This window comes from Anser brachyrhynchus (assembly GCF_964034855.1).
Source record: "Anser brachyrhynchus genome assembly, chromosome: 3".
In the NCBI taxonomy this organism is placed as follows: domain Eukaryota; kingdom Metazoa; phylum Chordata; class Aves; order Anseriformes; family Anatidae; genus Anser; species Anser brachyrhynchus.
The window spans coordinates 86,518,221-86,537,615 of record NC_137696.1 but is presented as its reverse complement, the minus strand read 5'-3'; the positions used below and the strand labels follow the sequence as shown (position 1 = coordinate 86,537,615).

The 19,395-nt window shown below is 37.2% G+C and overlaps 1 protein-coding gene across 4 annotated transcripts in view; it reads right to left on the bottom strand.

The window, feature by feature from the left end:
• The window catches only part of MDN1 (midasin AAA ATPase 1), a 98,902-nt gene that overhangs the window by 13,791 nt on the left and 65,716 nt on the right, over window positions 1-19,395 (bottom strand). The window contains exons 66-89 of one of the 4 annotated variants that reach the window (XM_080586595.1): window positions 18,841-19,076; window positions 18,107-18,202; window positions 17,768-17,862; window positions 16,910-17,034; window positions 15,658-15,804; window positions 15,261-15,370; window positions 14,761-14,834; window positions 14,334-14,529; window positions 12,900-13,059; window positions 12,589-12,735; window positions 10,541-10,667; window positions 9,563-9,668; window positions 8,337-8,452; window positions 6,683-7,168; window positions 5,993-6,219; window positions 5,484-5,630; window positions 5,092-5,264; window positions 4,562-4,723; window positions 4,297-4,438; window positions 3,205-3,342; window positions 2,154-2,329; window positions 1,779-1,922; window positions 945-1,077; window positions 31-353 (exon numbers count right to left, since the gene is read on the bottom strand). In XM_080586595.1, the coding sequence (XP_080442721.1) occupies window positions 31-353; window positions 945-1,077; window positions 1,779-1,922; window positions 2,154-2,329; window positions 3,205-3,342; window positions 4,297-4,438; window positions 4,562-4,723; window positions 5,092-5,264; window positions 5,484-5,630; window positions 5,993-6,219; window positions 6,683-7,168; window positions 8,337-8,452; window positions 9,563-9,668; window positions 10,541-10,667; window positions 12,589-12,735; window positions 12,900-13,059; window positions 14,334-14,529; window positions 14,761-14,834; window positions 15,261-15,370; window positions 15,658-15,804; window positions 16,910-17,034; window positions 17,768-17,862; window positions 18,107-18,202; window positions 18,841-19,076 (3,986 nt within the window). Of the gene's footprint in view, window positions 1-30; window positions 354-938; window positions 1,078-1,778; window positions 1,923-2,153; window positions 2,330-3,204; window positions 3,343-4,296; window positions 4,439-4,561; window positions 4,724-5,091; window positions 5,265-5,483; window positions 5,631-5,992; window positions 6,220-6,682; window positions 7,169-8,336; window positions 8,453-9,562; window positions 9,669-10,540; window positions 10,668-12,588; window positions 12,736-12,899; window positions 13,060-14,333; window positions 14,530-14,760; window positions 14,835-15,260; window positions 15,371-15,657; window positions 15,805-16,909; window positions 17,035-17,767; window positions 17,863-18,106; window positions 18,203-18,840; window positions 19,077-19,395 lie in introns of all 4 variants that reach the window. The other 3 variants (XM_080586593.1, XM_080586594.1, XM_080586596.1) reach the window with 3 other exon arrangements.

Genomic DNA, 19,395 nt, shown 5'->3' with positions numbered 1-19,395 from the left:
AAATACAGGCTTTTATTTATTACTCTGTACCTGAGGTTGAAGGCCTTGGTCACCAGCAGGGATTCCCTTCTCTTTCTCCTCTTCAGCAGATTCATTTTTTTCTTCATCAGGTGGTTGTGACTCTTCCTCTTCTGCCTCTTCAGTGTTCTCAGTATTTCCTTCTTGTTCATCAGCATCTTTCTCCCCTTCATCTTCCTTTTCCTCTTTATCTTCAGAAATGCCTTCTTCAGCAGGTTCTGCATCCTGATCACCTTTTTCTGCCTCACCAGTATCCTCTTCATTCTGATCTTCTGTATTCTCTGCCTCATTTAAGTCAGCAGGTTTCTCATCTATTTCAAAAGTATTCTCTTCTTCTGCATTAAAAAATCAGAAATATATACAAAGCTTTCAGTGAAATACAGAGACTGTGAATACTAGTGATATAAACAGAACAAACCTACGCAACCTATCAGAAAAAATCTTACAGAAAAAATACTGAGAATTCTGTATATAGAATCTATGGTTTTCTATAGCAGGCAATTTCTTTAAGTGTCACGATTAGTTTGTAGCTGACAACACAAGAGGATGCATTTTAATCTAACATACTTGATGGTCAGTTGATTTTAAGTGCAAATTCTTCTAAATGTCAGGGGAAAAAAACCACAAAAACGAAAAAAGAAACAAGAAGCTTCTAGAATAAATTAGGATGTATCACTTGGCTAACATCTGAAAATATGCTCCACAGTGTGCACTAAAGGCAAGTAAAGAAAAATGCTGTAATGTTGACTTCTAGCCTGATATTTTGATATGCAGAACTGAAATTGCAGCTTCTTGTTATATAGAATTCTACCACCATCTCTCTTCTCTTTATAGAGAAGAGAAGCTCATTATCTGACTCTTCCTCCACTACTTCCACTTGGCTTTCATCTGGGAATCCGTAGAGAGATTTTCAGCTGTACCTTCACCTTCTTTCTCCTCATCATCACTCTTCTCATCATTCTCCAGGTTCAAGTCATCAGGAAGGTCCAAAGGTTCAACTTCAGGCTGCTTTTCTTGCTGACCATGATAAGGATCTACTTCGTTCTCATCATACTCACGCTGTAACCAAAATAATGAGGAAAAAATAACAGGTATATGATAAGTGGGAGGAAAGGCAAAGATGAGAAATAAGCCACAAGTGAATTCTCTAGTACAGAAAAATACTGAATACAGTATTACACTTTGATCAATTAAAAATGAATTTTCAATGATACACATCCACACGCAAAAATAGCATAAAAGACTAATTTTTGCAACTGCATCTACATAAACTGGTACTTCTTCAAAACAGCATCATGTGCTCATAGTATTTTCCTAGATGAAAGACTCTGAACAGAATCTACACTCTTGCACATGGAAAATGCACTCTTGCACACTATGCAGAATCTTCAGACATACTATAGTCAGGTTTTTGGGATGAGTCCCACTGACTTCAGATGCTTCTGTTGCTACACACAACCAAACAAGGACTTTCTAGCTTTGTCCATCAAAACATCAGTTCAGAGTAAAGCCTTTCTTGGCAGCCATTACACATTCTGATTAGTTCAAACAAAAATTCTTTTGAATCATGCATCAGAAAACATACATATAATGAACTCCTTTTTTTTCATTTTTTACTCCAAAATGAACTAACTTTTCTGAATGTGTTAAATATCTTCACCGTTACATAAAAAACATTTCAAATTCTCAGGAATGCATGACGTGAGCAACAGAATATAGTTTAGCAGCAAGACGTTCTATGTAGTCTACGTCATTTTTACCTCATCAATTTGTTCATGGATTTTCTCTTTGTTTTCGTTGTCCTCTGCTTGATCCTCTTTTTCTTCATCCTTGGGAGGCTGTTTTTTGTTATCTTTGGTTCCTGTACCCAAATTGTCATCTTTTGCAACAAGTTCGGAATCCTCCTATTAACCAACAAATCCAGAAGAAACTCATTATTCTACCTGTTTCTCAAAGTCTGAATAACAAGACACCAACTGCTACAATAAAAAAGACACTAAACACTAAATAATTTAGGATACACTCAAATTATGCCCTTCCAAGACCAAAGAGTCTGGTATGTAAGGGAGTTCCCAGTCTAGCTCATCTCAAGAGTTTAATTCCTTTGATATTCTTCTTCTTCCTTTTCTCTTTACCTCATCCATTCCTGGTCCAGTTTCTTCTGTTTTACTACTGGCATCATCATCATCATCATCATCTTCATCTCCCCAGAGCCTCTCATCCAGCTTATCATCAGCTTCAGCATTATCAAGATTTCCCATTTGCTTATCCAGCTCCTCCTCTTCCTCCTCATCAGATTTTTCATCATTTTCTGTGTACAGTTCAGAATGTGTCTCAGTACAGAGAAGATAAAGCTAACAAACAGCCACACTAACACCTTAAATTCATCAACCTATGCATTTAGCGATGCAGAAAAAGAAACACATGCACCAACACCCAGAAGAGCAGGGGCCTAGTTACACAGTTCAGAGTGCTCTCTCTTGGACAGATAGACACACACACACCAGTGTCTCTCTCAAACTAACAAGTGTCAGGTATTAAATATGGATGATTTAATCTATCCAATCCTTATCTTCTCCCTCCTCCATTTTCCAAATGTTTTGCATTACTGGGAGAGGAAAGATCCATTCTATTAGTTTTAAAACGTCTGTTCTTTGCTGATGACCTTATTCTTGGCATTTTGTCAAGCGTTTTTTGAGTAGGTTAATGCTACTGTAATTTCTAAGTCACATTAGTTTCAGATGTTCCAAGTGTTACCTTCTGAAGTGATAGAACTTGGGTGAATAGCAAGTTGAAAAAATAGCATTTGTTTTTTTTTTTATTGCTTGTAAGTTAGTAATAGCTTTCTTAGTCACATTTTGAAGTTAACTACAGACAGTATCTTTTGTAAGCATTCTGTTGATTTTCAACAGCTCCACAAAGTGAGTGACTAATTTTTTTAAAATGCATCTATGGGTCACCTTACAACAGGAAGAAGGAACCAACTCTCTTTGTTCCAAAACCACCACAGTGACAGAAGAGAAAATATTTAATTTGTAAACTTAAGATTCATATACAAATGGCACTACTCTTCTTTTTTGTTGAACACTGACTTTCCAGCATATGCTTCAATATATAAAAGTATCAACCATTATTGGATCAATCTATTACATTTCTTATAAGTTTGCCTTTGTGTAAGGACCAAACCTTTTTCTTCCTGTTCTCCATCATGCATTTTTCCTTCGAAGTCCTCTGACATTTCAATTGCATTGTCTTCTCCTTCAATGTCTGGCTTAGAATCTTGATCCTCTTTTTCCTTCTCTTTGTCCTTTTGAAAAGAGTCTTCTATCTGAATTGTTGGTAAAACCAGAAGTTACAACAGACCTTGCCTATATATTAAATCTTAAAGCACCACAACAATATTTTTAGGTTGATATACGAACATAAAAGTCAACCTAAATGGGAGACTAAAAGCAATTTCATTTTCTTTACCTGAAGTATCTAATACATTTCATTGCTTCTTAACATGGATCTCAAGTACTTTTTTGTGTTCAGTAAAGCCGGGTTAAAGTAAAAATTATTGTATCTGTTCAAAAGAAGGAACTATCCCATTAGTCAGAACCCCTTAAAAATATCAACTGGTAGCCTAACTATAACCTCATGTAAGGTTATTTGAACTACCTTCTGGTCATTTTAGAGCCAGCTCTTCATTTCTTGTATGCAATTACTAGTATTAAAGGTAAATCATAATATGTGTAAACTGAATTAAGCCTCTAAAGGTCAACTCGGAGCCAGATGGGTCAACCATCTTGTGCCCCTTATCAGCATTCTAAATTCAGCATGACTTCACAGAAAGCCACCACAGGAATGTTTCATTAACTCTAACTAGACCTTCTCAGCCTGAAGGTCCAGGTGAACTCATATTAACCCCACTATACAGCTTCTGCAAGTAAGCTGTCTCTCTACGCAAGCACGTCATTGTTTCCAATCAAGCCATACACAGATGAGTTAAAGCTTTGTATTTTTTTCCTTTACATATTCCTCCCCAAAATCCCTCAGACTTACAACAATATGTTCAGTAATATGCCCAAACCAGTCTCCAATATTGACATAAAGTCAATATAAACTACCGTTTATTCCTTAACTGTGGAGCAGTTAAGAACGTTGCTCAAGAAAGAGGTGCTAGTGAAACAAAACAAACACTTGCAAGTAACTGGAAACAGCCTTTGTTTAGCATATATTTGATTTAGTCTCAATTTTACTTACTCTCTCCCCCCCATTCTCCCACCACCAAAAAACTTGCCTGATCTTCACTTTCTATTTTGTCGCTCACATCTTTCTTGCCTTCCCCATCTCCAATACCACCCTCCTCATAATCATGAAACTGTGTTGCTCCTTCTCCAGCTTCATCTTCAAGTAATTCTTTTGGCAGACAAAACCCCTACAAAGGCAAACAGAAACTCAAGACATTCTGTAGTAGTAAGTAGACTTAGTTGGTATTTAAAGACTTGTGTATAAATTAAATACATGCTTACCATATATATAGTTATCCATAAAAACCTACCTTTTGGGCAAGCTCTGTAAAAATGCTAGTTAGAACAGAAAGCAACTTTCCAGTACTCCGGTGAGAAGCCAGTGAAACAGTGAGGTAGAACAGGATAAGCTCTGAATATTTGCAAAGCATGGGCTTTAAACGCACCAGCAAATAGCAGGACTGGTTGAAGAACTGCAGTTAAAAAAAACAAAGACCAGCTGTCAAACATGACTACATACATACTGAGGTACACCTCAGAGAGGGTGACAATAGATTCTTAAAACAGATGCTCAAACCAGAAATATCAGTAAGCACATTTAAATACGACCTATAAAGTTCCCAGAGCTTTTTCCAGCTTTCACATTTCACAAAAACTAAAACTTCTCCTTCTTACTAAAGGAACATCTGGCTTTTGCACTAGAGAAGAAGACTACATTTGGCTACGATCTCGCACATGCTTCTAGCTCTAAGGTACTATGCAATAAGAAGCAATGCAGGTTTAATCAACAAATCAGTTACTGAGACCCTTAAGCCAAAAACTCTTGAGAAGAACAAGTTACCTTATGTTTATCTGAGGTGTAATCTTCCCCGTAAGATTTCAGACTCTTCATGAGTTCTGAAACTGCTAAAGTTACTTTCTGCACATGCAAGGAATCCAAATCCGCAGAGATATCTTCATCCAAAAGCTTAGTTAAATGTCCCGCTTTAATCACGTCAAATGAAGCTGCGTCCTCTTTGATTGAAAAATAAAAGAAAAAAGAGATGGAAATAAAATCTGACATTCTGAAGTGTCATAATAAGCAATCTAGAAATATCCATCCTATCCGTTAATATGGTTAACTATTAAAATGATGATTTCCTTGACACCTCTGGTAGACATATGGCTCCAGAATTTTTAGGTTTGCGGAGTGTAAACCTTCTTACTTTCCCTTGACTAAGTTAACAAACTTACCATTTTCCTCTGGAGATTTTTCTTCCTCTTTTTCATCTTTTGTTTTTCTCTCTACCAAACACTGGATGGCATACAGAACAACGTGAATAACAGTTTCCACTTGTGCTGAGAAGTGCTCCACAAACTCTTCAGTGGACTCTTTATTTCCTTTTGAACCATAACACAGACAGTTTTACATAGAAACACATTAAATTACTGGTTCATATATTTCCTTTGTGCAAGAAAAATGACAAGCACTATGAAGTTTTTGCTTTAATAATATGTCCTTACTAATCCTGACTTACAGATATGATTAAAATCTGTCAGCAACAGTGACTAACAGGGAAAAAGCATTATTACACAATATAAATTTGGATTGAATTTTCTAAATTTGTTTTTCATTTCGTGTTTCTGGATATCCAGATGAACATGGCAATGAGCAATAAATAAGCAATCTTCTGCAATAACCAAACTAATGAATTCTTTCCATCTTTATCTAAATTACAAAATTGGCAGAGGATTGTCCTTACCACTGCGGTCTGACATGGAAGCAAGAAACTGTGTCCTCCAAGTTGTGAAGTCTGCAGATGCATTATTAACTTCCTCTTGTACATACTTTAGGCTCTTGATTAGGGCCATCTGATTTGCAGCTTGCCTGCCCTCCCCATTTGGATGAAAGAGGGACTCTACGTCTTGTAACTGAGCCGAGACCTTCAGTAGACAGCTCATAGCTGAAGTGCAAACTTCAAAATCTCTCCTGCAACAAGATACACCATAATACTGATAGAGCAAAAACACCTCAGATTAAGATTAAACCTCTTTTCTTCTCTTTCACTTTTTGTCTGTACTTTTTTTTTTTTTTTTAATAGGCAGCCTACAGGCCGCTTTTAAAATACAAATTTATTTGACAAATTTACATTCGAAATTCACATCATTAACTAACTAGAGATCCAAGTGGAATGAAATCCCAAGAGACCAAAGACAACCTTAGAAGCTAAGATGGACCCATTTTTGCTGACTGGTCAGAGAAAACATACATACATTTGTTTAAAAAGTCAGACACCACAGTTCAAAAAAAGGGGGGGATAGAAACAAGCTTCAAGAGCATCTGAAAAGTACCTTTTAAACTATGCAAAGGCAAAAACTTTTAAGATGACACTACACATCTTACATGAATATACAAAATACAGAAATTCAGTTCATGCAGACATAGAACTCACCAGGAATAAAACAAGGTCTCACGTGACTGTTGTCTTATTTTGTCCACTTCTGTCTTCATTTCCTTTACATGGGTCAGCATTGTTGTCAATTGTGCGTCTAGCTGCAACCATACCTGATCCTTATTTCGCATCCTGCATCCAGGAGGCAGTTGCTCAGTTGTTACTGGAGACAGGTATTTTAGCTCTGAGGGAATTCGGTCAGGTATTCCCGTAAGAACATTTCCAAACATCTGTTCAGGTCCTGAACTCTGAGAAATGTTTGCTTTGACATCTGTCTTTTCACTGCCACTGCACTTCATCAGCTCTTCTTTTGGGCAGCATTGTATAAACCAAGACAGCTCCTCAAGAACCATCACACACTGCATGGAAAGGTGCTGCAGTGTGTCAGTCCAGTGTTGAACACTGTCTTGAGGAGGAAATGCTACATTATATTCTCTGTCAGCACTCAGCCTAGAGTCCATCTCTTGTATGCAGCTCAGGAGGTTCCTGGTTAAGACGAAAAAACGGAAAGAAAATTACTTTAACTCCACAACTGAGTTTTACATTATGCCTCCCTTTTACAGGCTCAACCTTCTGACTAAGTTCATAAAAGCTCCAGATAATATGAAACCTGAGAAGTCAAACTTCTTTGAAGAGCTAAAATTATAATCTTAAAAAAAAAGTTTAGCTACCGATTTTTTCTCTCCACTGAATGTTTGAGTCTTCCTGGAAACAGGGCTTTGTGAGATTTCTCAGAATTAAATCATACATTTCAGTAATCCTTAGATTCCTGGTCTGACACTTAAATGCTGTTATTTTTCCTCCACTATACGAGCAAACTAGATTCTAGCACACCCTCATTCTCTCAGGGTATAAGAGACACCGTTCCTAACAAATGATTAATCTGATCTGCAATGAGAATCCTAAAGATTAGCATTTTAGAAATTTTACTATTCCTGCAAATGCAAAGCTGGTGTGATGATTCTTTTTTTATTTTATTTTTTATTTTTTTACAAAGGAAGTAAGTCTCTGACAACTTCAAAAAGTTTTACAGATTACGTTAGTGATGAGCACAGACATGCGTAACAGTGGAGTTTGCAGCAAAACTTGCAAGGGCTAAATCCCATCAAGTAAGAAAGACTTCCTATACACCTTTCCCTTTCACCATTTCAACACAACATCAGTTATGTTGTGTTTAACACAGTATTAACTCTTTCTAGAATTTTTCTTCTTAGGCTGTTGAGGTTTCTTCATTTTGGCCCAAAGGGCATCCAGATTATTTATTTTCTCTGAATCAAACCAACAACCTGAATGCAGCCAAAATTAACTTAGGACTATACCAAATGAGAAAGGTTTAAATGAGAGAGGCTTAACAATCTATAGATTCAACAGTGTAATTAATTACAGTATTTCATAGGCTTCATGCATGCCTAACTTGGTTTTCCCCAATTATTTTGATTCCAAAACGCTGGCTGCAAAGACAGGATAAACTTTTTTTTTAAAGAGCTTTTCTATCTAGGCTTAATTGAGGGGATAGGAGAGACAGGGAAGTAGAGGGAAGAATTTGATTGTGTTCTACCTTGTCATTTTCCATCTTTCTTGAACTGAATTGCTTACTGTCAATGATTCTATGCTGAACATTTAAATAAAGCTGTAATGGTGTAAAGCAAAATACCTCAGTATAATCCACTGTTCTGTCAATGCAGTAAGAGATTGTCTTTGTCTGACAAGCAACTGCAGGAGGTGTGCCGTGAATCCTTTGCATCGCTCAACACTACCTAATCCAAGATCCTAAAGAAAACAAGTACAGAGAAGTGGGAGGACAAGGAGAGAACAGTGAGATGAATAAGCAGACTAAGCAACAACAACATTGGCTGTGTCTCCATTCCACTTCACTGAGCAGACAAAGGTTATGGTTTAAGTGAGCAAGTACTAAAATGCACACAAGGTATAGTTACTATTTTCCACTATCTTCATTCATCTGCTTCTTTCATATATCCGCTATACAAATTTAAAATAGTTTCTGCAAACACAGACATATTAAATTGCACTTCCAGTGCAGCAATTCCTAACAGGAATTTAGTTCCAGAAGTCACCTGGCATAAATAAGTAAAATCCAAAGAGGAGATACCAGCTTAAATTTTTAAATCCATGACCACTGCTAAAGCCACTTCCACAATTCATTTTACCTGATTTACTGACAATTACTTTCTCTCTTTTTAACCGACGAACATATCCTGAATTAAAGTGCAGAATAAACGTTTGCAATAAAAAGCAAAACTGATCACAGTTAGGTTCCACTGTTTATTCCATTACCAGCTGTGACATTTGACAAGATTATATTGTAAAAACCCAGGGGTGAAGCACAGTGAGAGGAAGAACATCTAGAAGAGATTCCCTGTTTCCTGGAATACTGAAAAAGTGGTAGTGATTTGTCAGAACTCATTTGTTCCTCCTAATGATTTTAGACCAATTTCTAAGCAAGGAAACGTTTTGCAACCTTCTGTATTAAACACAGGCTCCAGTTATGGCCACTTGTAAATCTGAACAGATTTTTCATGAGCACTACTAAACCTGATTTTATTCTCCTAACAAGCTTTAATTCAGCATTTCAGAAGTTTCCTTCAGGCACAAAAAGTAGCAATTTGGGATTGGCTGGGATGAGAGACACTGTAAACTGCACAGATTTTTAATTTAACTAAGTAATCTGCTCGTTCAAGTGTTCATTCATAGAACAGGTTTTGAAATGCTTTATTTAATATTCGTTCCCAAAATATTTTGTGTCATACTATAGAACATAGTGTTTTCACATTACCCTTTTATTACTAGGAAAGTCCAGTTCAAGCTGGTAATCTAAAATTAGCAGAAGTAGGATTCCTGCTTTTAGTTTTGTGTTTTTACCTTGGCAGGGGCTAACAATGCTGTCTGAAGTCTAGAGTGGCGTGCAAGTGAACGATAGAAGTACTTCTGGCATCCATCCCAGGCAGAGGAAACCTCTGTCAGTAACCTGACAAAGCACAAAAAGGTTGGTATTAGAAAAGTAAATAATTCCAGAGTCTCAGAACACTAGCACCACCACACTTCAACCTAAACAATCTGATTACACATTGATATTTCGCAAATGCATTGAACTTTCAATTTTTCTTTTTTCCCCACAAACATATAAGTAATAAGTGGTTGTTTTTTATTAAATAAACCCTAGGAAAACTTAGTGCAACAATCAAATCTCCATCTCTGAAAATAAGTTTGTGCTAAAGCAGTGATTTTTGATTTTTTTTTTTTAACGCTGCTTAATCGAGCTTGATAGGGAAGCTATTATTTTGGCCTTCATGGAAGATATTATATGTTAAGCCCATACATCTGAGGGGGACAGTAACCAGCATCTTCCAGTGACAAAATCAATTGTTGCAGAGAAACATTTGAAAGAACATCTTCCACATAGGCAATTTTTTTTCTAGAAATGCCCACTTTGAAGTCTAAATACACTATTAGCCATTGATGAAGACAAAACAATTGACTAAGTAATCCCTGTAAACTGCAACTAATCTTTCATAAATCATTACCAGTCTACCTTCTAAGGATATTCACAAAGTGTCCCAAACAAAGCTGAACAGCAAAGGTTTAAATGAATTCACAGAACCAATGAAACCAGTGGCAAAGTTATCAGAAGTGCAAATTTAAAAATAAAAATTTTTAAAAACCTCTCTGTTTTATATGCCAGTACAGTATGTACATGATTTTCAAAAAGAGAAGGGAATGAATCTAAAACCCAAAATGAATCAGAGTCCAGAAATTCCAGTCTAAATCCATATGCAGTAAGTTTTAAGAACTGGAGTTGCAACTCATACAATCTAAGGGTTAAAAATGCTGTATACATACGTGGCATCCAGTTCATTTGTACAATTCACTACAGTTAATGCAGTACGCAAGTCCAGCGGATGTAGGCAGAGTAATTCATGATAGCCTTCTGAGCGGGACCAAAAGAGACCTTTTCGGTATGACAGACCTGGAATGACATTTGAACACATCTTTTTATGCCCTCATTCTTTTACATGAAAAGAAACGTGACTTATTAAGATACAAAGCCTCCGATGCAGGATTTTTTTCCTTACACTTTCTAATCTTGACAAGCCTTTGAACATTTTCCAAGTTTTCTAACGTAACACATCATAGCTGAACTACCTTCAGCTGAAGAATACAGCTGAAATAAGACATAGACCTGCTTGTATAAAAAGTTGGTGGTGACTGCCAAGGGAGAAAACAAAAAGCCTTGAACCTCTAAGGCATGCTATAGTGTGAAATAAAACCAATGAGGAAAAAGTTACAGATAAATATTTTTTAAATTCAGTCTTCGCACTTGTACTTTAGTTATTTTAGAACTGGATCAAGCATGTTCATTTCCCTTGAACAAATTAAAACACTCCTTTCAAAGTAACCTAAAAGTAAGCAAAGTCTGTAAGAAAAGTTTATTAGCCATCAAAGTTATGATGCCATTTTTCCAAATGGAATGGAAAATGAGTCGTAAACAGTAACATTTTTAACTTCTCTTGGTCCCATCAGAACACTGAGTTAGGGACCATCATCTCTTGTTTAGATACGAAAAGGATGATGAATGGGAAAGCCAAAGGAGTCATCTGAAATCAAAGGTGGATCCCAGTAAAGAATTCAAGTCCGGTGTATTAATTAAGTCATCACAGTATGTCCTCCCTCCAGCATAAACTTCACAGAGAGTCAGATATTACTCTGATAGCAGTGGGTACAAAAAAATATCAAGTACAGGAAAAGCATATGTGCCAGAAACCTCCCAGTTGAGTACACCTGTGTTAACAGTCATGTAAATACAAAGGGACCTTAAAGTTCCAGTATCTACTTAGCACACACATCAACTGGTTTAAGTAGCACAAATACTCAGAAACAAAATCTACCTCTCCGAAAGCATTATATATATATAAATATAAACTTTAAAAAAATGTTTATTTAATACCCTCTGCCCCCAAGTGCCATGACACAACCCATTTGTGTAAGTTTGTTATCAAAATCATGCCTCCTTCTTGGATGCCTTAACTTCCTGTTTCAAAGCTTCTCTCTGCAACCAAGAGGGAGAGAATGAAATTTATATTGACTTTTTTTGCTGTTCTTAGAATCACTGCAGGCCAGAAGCTGTGGCTTCAGTGAGAAGCACTAAAATGTCAAACGCTCTTAAACCCAAAAAGAAAACCCCAAAAACAAAACAAAAAAGGCAAAGCTATGGTTAGTTTTCTACCTGTGGCTATGACTTGGCAGAATGCTGTCAGACAACTGTCATGTAATGAGATCGCTTGCTTTTGCTGGTTTCTAAGCTGCTCAGTGACTAAGAACAGTTGATGATATTGATGGTATTTTTGTATAATCAAAGGAAAAGGCAATAGTTAATAGCTTGGGTAGGTCCTTAACCTTACAACTAGCAATGGCAGCAATGGAGATGAGGCTGCTGAGCAGGGTCTCTCTAATGATCCCCATCAACAGACCATTCAGTCTCCACAGCTCAACAACACCTCTGCCAGTCTGTCAGCTGAGAGATGGGCTCTCATTCAAAGAAGCTAGTTTAACTCCAGCTCTGGATAAGGGAATGGGTACAAGACTATGAGCTTCCCTCTTGTTTCTGAAAGCTGAGCAGTGACTTCTGACTGGAGATAACGCAGATTTCGGGTTCAGAAGAGCAACTGTTTTACATACAGTGGAAGGTATGAAGAAGAGAAGGTATATGAATGGGCTAGCACATTAGACCTCTTAGTCAGAGGAAGGGAAAAATACTTAAACGCCTCTATGTATTTATTAAAGGCTCAATGACTTCAAGGACATAATATTATCATGTATTTACATGTACTGGCAAAAATGTAAAATGCTGAAGAACTTTGAAATCAAGCACATTTCAATTCAAAGCTCACCTGTTTTAGCAAGGCTTTTAAAGAGATCTGACAAAGCCCGTTGCTTCTGCATCTGAATATGCTTGGCCTCTGACTTCTGTTTCTCCTTATCTGCTGTCTGATCAAACGTTAAACTCTGCAGTTCCACTACAGAACCAATGATATCACCTAAAATGAAGACAGCAGGGAAAGATAAAATATGAAATGTCAATGAACACAAACCAGGCATGGGAATACAGTCCAGGAAGGGAACCGTGCATCTACGTTTTTACCCTGATTCCACTCATGTTATAAAGGTCAATTAAGACACAGAAATCACAAGAATACCTAACCTGTAAACTGGTCAAGACTTTCCAGAAGACTTAAGAATGGATTATTTTCTGTAACTGTTGCACACATTTTCTTCATTCTTTTTGTAAGCTTGGGCAGACGGTACTGAAGAGATTCTGTATGAAATGTAACGCCATCCTGACATTCTTCCGTTAGTGTCTGCTGAGAAAAATGAAAGAAACAGTCCAATTATACACAAATAATTGAGGCTGTCTTATCTGTCCACTAAGTCAGAGTAAACTGCTGCCAAAACAAGGACTAAATTCTGCATTCACTTTAAACCCAACAACTTGCTCATGCAGTCTTCTGAACAGTTCAGCCCAAGCATTTGAGGAAAATCACAATATAGTATGCCAAGCATATATTAACTCTGAAAAAAGCCAAAGAAATTGAAGATGTTGTGGCCCTACTTTTTTACCTGTTTGTCAAGGCCTCTTTCATAGAGACTACTGCATTTAGGTTAGCTTCCTCTGCCTTCCAAGCTCAAAGGCAGGCAGTCACCTTATCCTGTATAACTAATGCCCTTAAGACATGAGATAAGAACACCACCTCTTACTCTCCACTAAACACAAATTTAACTGCACTGCGAAGGAAACAATGAAAATGGTACACAAATAAAAATGATCAAATTACAGAAGTGATCCCCCAGCATGTCAAAAGCTATTCCTTCGGAAATAGCTAGGATATTTAAGTTTGCACGCGTCTCCCTGCAGTTCCATAAAGTCTTAATTTCTTAAACACGTGAAACCAGCAACCCTGTTAATGATCAGCAACAGGCTTGCAAAAAAAAATGCACCCCCCCCCCCCCCCATCCAAAACCAAACCCACACCAGATTTGCCTCAGATTTATTTCTCCTTATCCATCTTCCTGACTGTCGGATGACAAAAGCAAAATCAGCCACCCTCCTGCTCTGAAGAAACTTAAAAGCCTTGGAAATGAGAGTAACTGAATATCCCCCCACAAGAAAATCCTGATGAGTTCTGGCTGGTTCCTCAGAATCTATTTCAGGAAAATAATTGGCTTCTTTTCTGAGCTGGACAGCTTCATTAGAGACACACCAAACAAGGCACTATGAAGCAGGGCAATATTGATTGTTAGGCATAGTCAGTGTCACTGTACCAGCAGGGAAGTAACAAATTGCTGCAGACAATATACAAGTAACTTAGAGATGAAATGTGTAACTGCTATCGTGTCTATGTTAGACTGTAGATATTGTGCCAAACCAATACTGAACATACTTGTCTTTCCATGCTGTATTCCCACCCACCTGCGGTGTTTCGTAACACTCAACACAAAAAAAGACCAAAAAGTCGACAATATATTCAAGAGACTTGACATTTATGTAAGATTTTTCTGCATAAATCAGTGAAAAACAACATACAGATGAAAATATAGAAAATATCCTTCCCACACTTAGAACAAAGAATACAGTCACCTTGGCAGTATCTGTTCTAGAAGACAGAATTTTTCTTAATGTGTTGCTTAGCCTCTGAACTTTAGTCTCTTTGTTCTCAGATTCCTCCTGCTTTTGCAAGCAGTCCAGCTGCTCTTCCTTACCAATTTCCACCAAGGCAGGCCGACATGGCTCATTTAGAATAACTTCAAATTTCTTCATGAATTTAAAGAGAGTCCTAATTACAATGGGAAAGCAAAACAGTTACTGGGTGTTCTAATCCAGGAAATCTCTCAGCTGCTGGAAATAAGTGTTTCCAGTGTGTTATGGGTACAAGAAACATTCCTGCATTCAAATTTAAAAGCAGAGAAATTTAGAGAGAAGGTTTGAAGTACAGCCATACATACAAATACTGCTGTTTATTATCATCAGTCCATAACTGGCTCCTTAATTCCAAGTTTTGAGTTACCTGCGTGTTTTTTCAACCGACTGTTTAATAGCCCAGAAGCTGACATCATTCCACTTTGAAATTTTCACAAATTCCTATAAAAAGAAATAAACGTTGGGATTACTTATACTAATATAATGAAGTATTTGCATACAAAAGGTGGTCTTTAAAGCTGATCAGCTATGATGACATAATGCAATACATTTTAATTTTAGAACATGCACCAATAACTGCATAGTTGTCTTATCCTAATAATTACTTGCGTTTAGGCTAAAACTGCTGCATAGCCAAATGTGAAATCCCAAGGGGCTTCACTGCTTGGTAGAAACCTCCATGGCTAAATGGGACTGACCAAAGACTTTCACCAACTCTTTGCCTCAGAAATATCTTCTTGACAAAGAAAATGTGAAGTATAGCAGGGATTTCAATGGCCAACAGAGCTATTATACACAAATTCAAATAACTGCTCCACTGTTCTTATGTTGAACTAATTAGATTGTCTGAGCAAAATTTTCTTTTACCTTAAGTTCCTTTTCTATAGGTTGACGAAGTTCAGTGATTCTGGTCTCAACACACTCTGAAAACTGCTTATAATAATTGTATAGATTCCACAGGATGCTGCACAGGATGTCTGGAAGAGACAAACAATAAGAAGCTTCTTTCAAAACAGCATATTCTTCAGTACCAACAGCAGAAATGTAGCCTAGTGGTTTTTTTTGTTTGTGTTTGTAATCATGAAGCTTGGTGATATCAAAGGAAGGGGTTAACACACCAACAGTATTCTTTGTGAAAATGAGAAAATGCATCACAGGCTTGCATTCTGTTTATGAGCTTAGTCATCTGTCCAGAAAGCCTGGAATATACGATGGCAAGGTGGTTTTTTAAGAAGACTCAACACACATAATGTTAATAACTTACCCTTTTCTGCTGCCAGAGGCATCAGTAAGACGTGGCAGTGGAAATCCAGTAGCATTTGAAGTCGTGCATGAAACTCTCCCAGCGTAGATCCTTCGATGAAAGCTTGTAGTGTGCTGACCAGCATTTTTAGACTCATCTGCTCAGTTTCTGAACATTGCACCAGAAATATAAAAGGGTGAGAAAAAACAAAACTTTACATGAAAATTGTTGACTGCTCCTTGTGAACTTCCAACTAAGTATCGGGTTTCTATTGAGGAAGTTTCAAAACAAACTAGGAAAAAAAAAGGAGGGTGAATTTCTAATTTAATAATAAGTAAAACCAGCAAAAAAATACACCGGATAAAAGAGGAGACAGGACAAGAGGCAGTAGTAAGACAGCACTGAGGAGGCTAGCTACACGCCCAGTTTGAGTGAACACTAAGTATATGGAGAAAACTTGCTATTCTTTATGAACTTTTTCAGCCATGACGAAAAACTACATGCTACAAATTAGTTGCTGCCAATTCCTTAACACCTCAAAATAATCAAGATAGAAACAGATCTTGGAAAAATCTAGTAGAGAGTAGCGTCTTTAGAGCACTGCCTATGGGAGAAGATACTGGAAGATGTAAAAAGAACCCAAGGATCTTAATTTGTCAAGTTTATTAATTAGCCAGGAGATTGGAAGAACATTGCCTCATTCCAAAGAATGTTATTTTCATCTTCACAATTTCAGAAAATCTGGGAGGGCTAGGGACTGAAAGAAGTATTTTTTTTTTCTTATTTTACGTAGTTTGAACACCTGCAGACAGATTTGCTAGGCACAGTGTATACCTAAAGCACACTTACTGTAAGAATTCTTTATGCTTTATACAGAATACTAAAGTAGCTCAGTTAGAATATGAATTGTGCTTTGTGCAGTTAAAAAGTGAGATGCCTTTTCCAGCTGCAGGTGAAGGCTTCCAAATCCCAGTTTACAATGTTTATATGTCCCTGACACACGATTACTACCATTCTACTTTCTCCTGGATTCCTTTTACAAGCATCTCTCCTTTACACCCCTACAATGTTAGTCCTGTGACCTACACACATGCTTTCAGAAAAAATACCAAATTCACTCTATATGAAAGACCTTATACAGTCACGGAATTTATTGCAGAGCAAAGGGGACAATAACTACGCCTTAAAGTGCACAGTTAAACTTGGGCATTTGAGAGCTTAATTATGCATCCTTAGTAATTGCTGCAACTGTGCCACATGTTTATATACTTGCCTTCCATGTTTGCCTCGGTGTGTTCTTGCAGATACTTCTCAATCATCTGATAGACTGAGAACCAATGCTTTGTGGATTTCTCTACATGCTGCTTCATAATATTGTCCAGACTTACTGACCAACAACTGAAAACAGTGAGAGAAAATAAAAATACAAAAGAAGCTCATGAGTCATCTGGGCTCCAAAACAACACACACTTTATTCTCTGTTTCTGGTAAACTAAAGGAAGATTTTAGAGGATGAAATAATCTGCACATCTCCTTAATATACACAATCAACTACAGAAGATCACTGCTTTGACACTAATAAATATGACAGAAGAAATGAAGGAACTACAACTGTCAAACAAAACCAATCAGAGCCAGGTTTCAAAAGAGTTTTCTTTCACAAAATGCGAGGCAAACTTGTAGAATTCCTGATCATAGCATATTATGGATATAAAAGCTTTACATGGTCTAAACAGAAGACTGGCTAATACTTTTAAAACAAAATTTAACAGTGGTTGTTTAAGAGACAAACCACTACAGGCTCAGCAAACCCCGGGATTAAAAACAGGAGAAGGCTGGGAAAACATCAGGATGAACTATTCTAGTTGTGTCCTGCTTCTGTCCCTCCTGAGGCATACACACATGTACACATATGGTCACCACGAAAGACAATATGGGGCTGGACATACTCATTCTGAGCCAATACAACTACCTTTTTATTTGTTTGTTTTTATACCTGTACAAGGACAGCTACACAAACACAAAGAAAGGAAACATTTCACAATTAAAGCAATAATGCATTGCAACGTGTCTCTGTATCAAGAGAGAAGCTTAGTTTTAAGAAACAGCAATAGGGAAGGACAGTTCTTACTTCAACTCCAGTCTACGCCACTGAATAATCAATTGAGTGACCAAATCAAGATGCTTCCGCAAGGACAAAGCTCGACTAGCATTTTCCTCCCAGTCCTGGGGGAAAAAACAAACAAAAAACACAACAAAAAAAAGTTTCTTTATACAAAGCCAGAAATCAGTATCTGCACAGCACTGTAATACTGTTGTTCACTCTCCTAACTCCTTAAACTCACAGCATGGAGCAATTCACTTCCCCAAATCCTGGCAAGCACTCAGCTTTCAGTTGTTTTTATCATGGTACCAATACAAATAAGAAAGCATAAATGAGAAAATAAGTTTCCATTAGCTCTCTTCTTACCTGTGCCTTTGCAAGAAGGATTTCTAAGCCATTCAGGAACTTTGAGAGAGGACTAGATAGTGGAAAACTCCGGATTCTGTCCATCACAACCAACAGCTGCAGAATGAAAAACAAGTGTTCAACGTACAGCATCTGATCTTCAACAAAAGCAGTCATGAAGCTAAGCTGATTTGTATTAGCATAACCCTACTTTAAAAAGAGGTAAGAACATTTTCAACTGCTTCTTCATTTTAGTATTAGCTCCCTAGTAGTTCAGTAAAACACTCTGAAGGAAACAAGCAGAAATGACCTAATGCTGAGAGCTCCAACTGATCCTAAATTTCTGCATTAATCTTCAAGAAATAACTTAAGATCCACACAGTCCCCCTTGGTGCCTAAGATATCCATTTTAAAACACTATGGAAAAAAGCAATCTGGGAAAAAACAGAAGCCCAAACAGCAGAAGACCTCAAGAACCTTTGAAGTACAGCAGATCGAAGACCGATTAAAGCTGTAAGAACAGAGTGTACAGTGAATACTACTTACCATTTCTTAAGTAAAACTAAACTGCTAGCAGTATCTAATTTCTCTTAAGAAGAAACAGCTATGACTTCAAAACAACTGCGTAAGTAATACTGACATCTGAGCAAGTATATGCATGCACAGGCCCTATGCACATCTTCCCATATATTTACACACACAAACAATTTTAAAATGCTTTTGTTTTTCCTAAACTTTGGTTGAGTTATCCTTACCTGCAGAAGTACTGGATGCTCTGGCCATTCCTGCAGTAACCTGTTTACTTCTTTAGCAAAATTATCAAGTACAGGCTGGCACAGCCGGACTTGCTGAATATTAGGATGTTGGTAAAAATCATAGGGGCCATCTTGCTGTAGCACAAGATCTGACGTTAGTTCCTCAAAAAAGGTATTTTGAAGAAGAGTGCTAAGTAGAAGTTGGCTTCCCAGAAGACTATCGTTCATTTCAGCACCTAGGAAGTCAAGAAATAAAGACGTCACACGTGTTATTTTTTTTCCAACTGAACAGGGAAAGTTAATTCGTTTCCTGCATTCCAAACCTTAGTTATGTTATGTATTACAAAGATATAAGATTATACCACACATAAGCAATAAGATGAGATTGTAGGAAAAATGAGGTATATTTGAAGCTTGCATCCTCTATTTTATCTTTTTTTTTTTTCAAAAAGAATTCTAAAGGTACACTGCAGTCCAGGCAGAAAACCACAGTTCCTCCGTTCCTAAGTTCACATTGAAGGGATATTTATTACAAAATTATTAGCAAGACTCTGT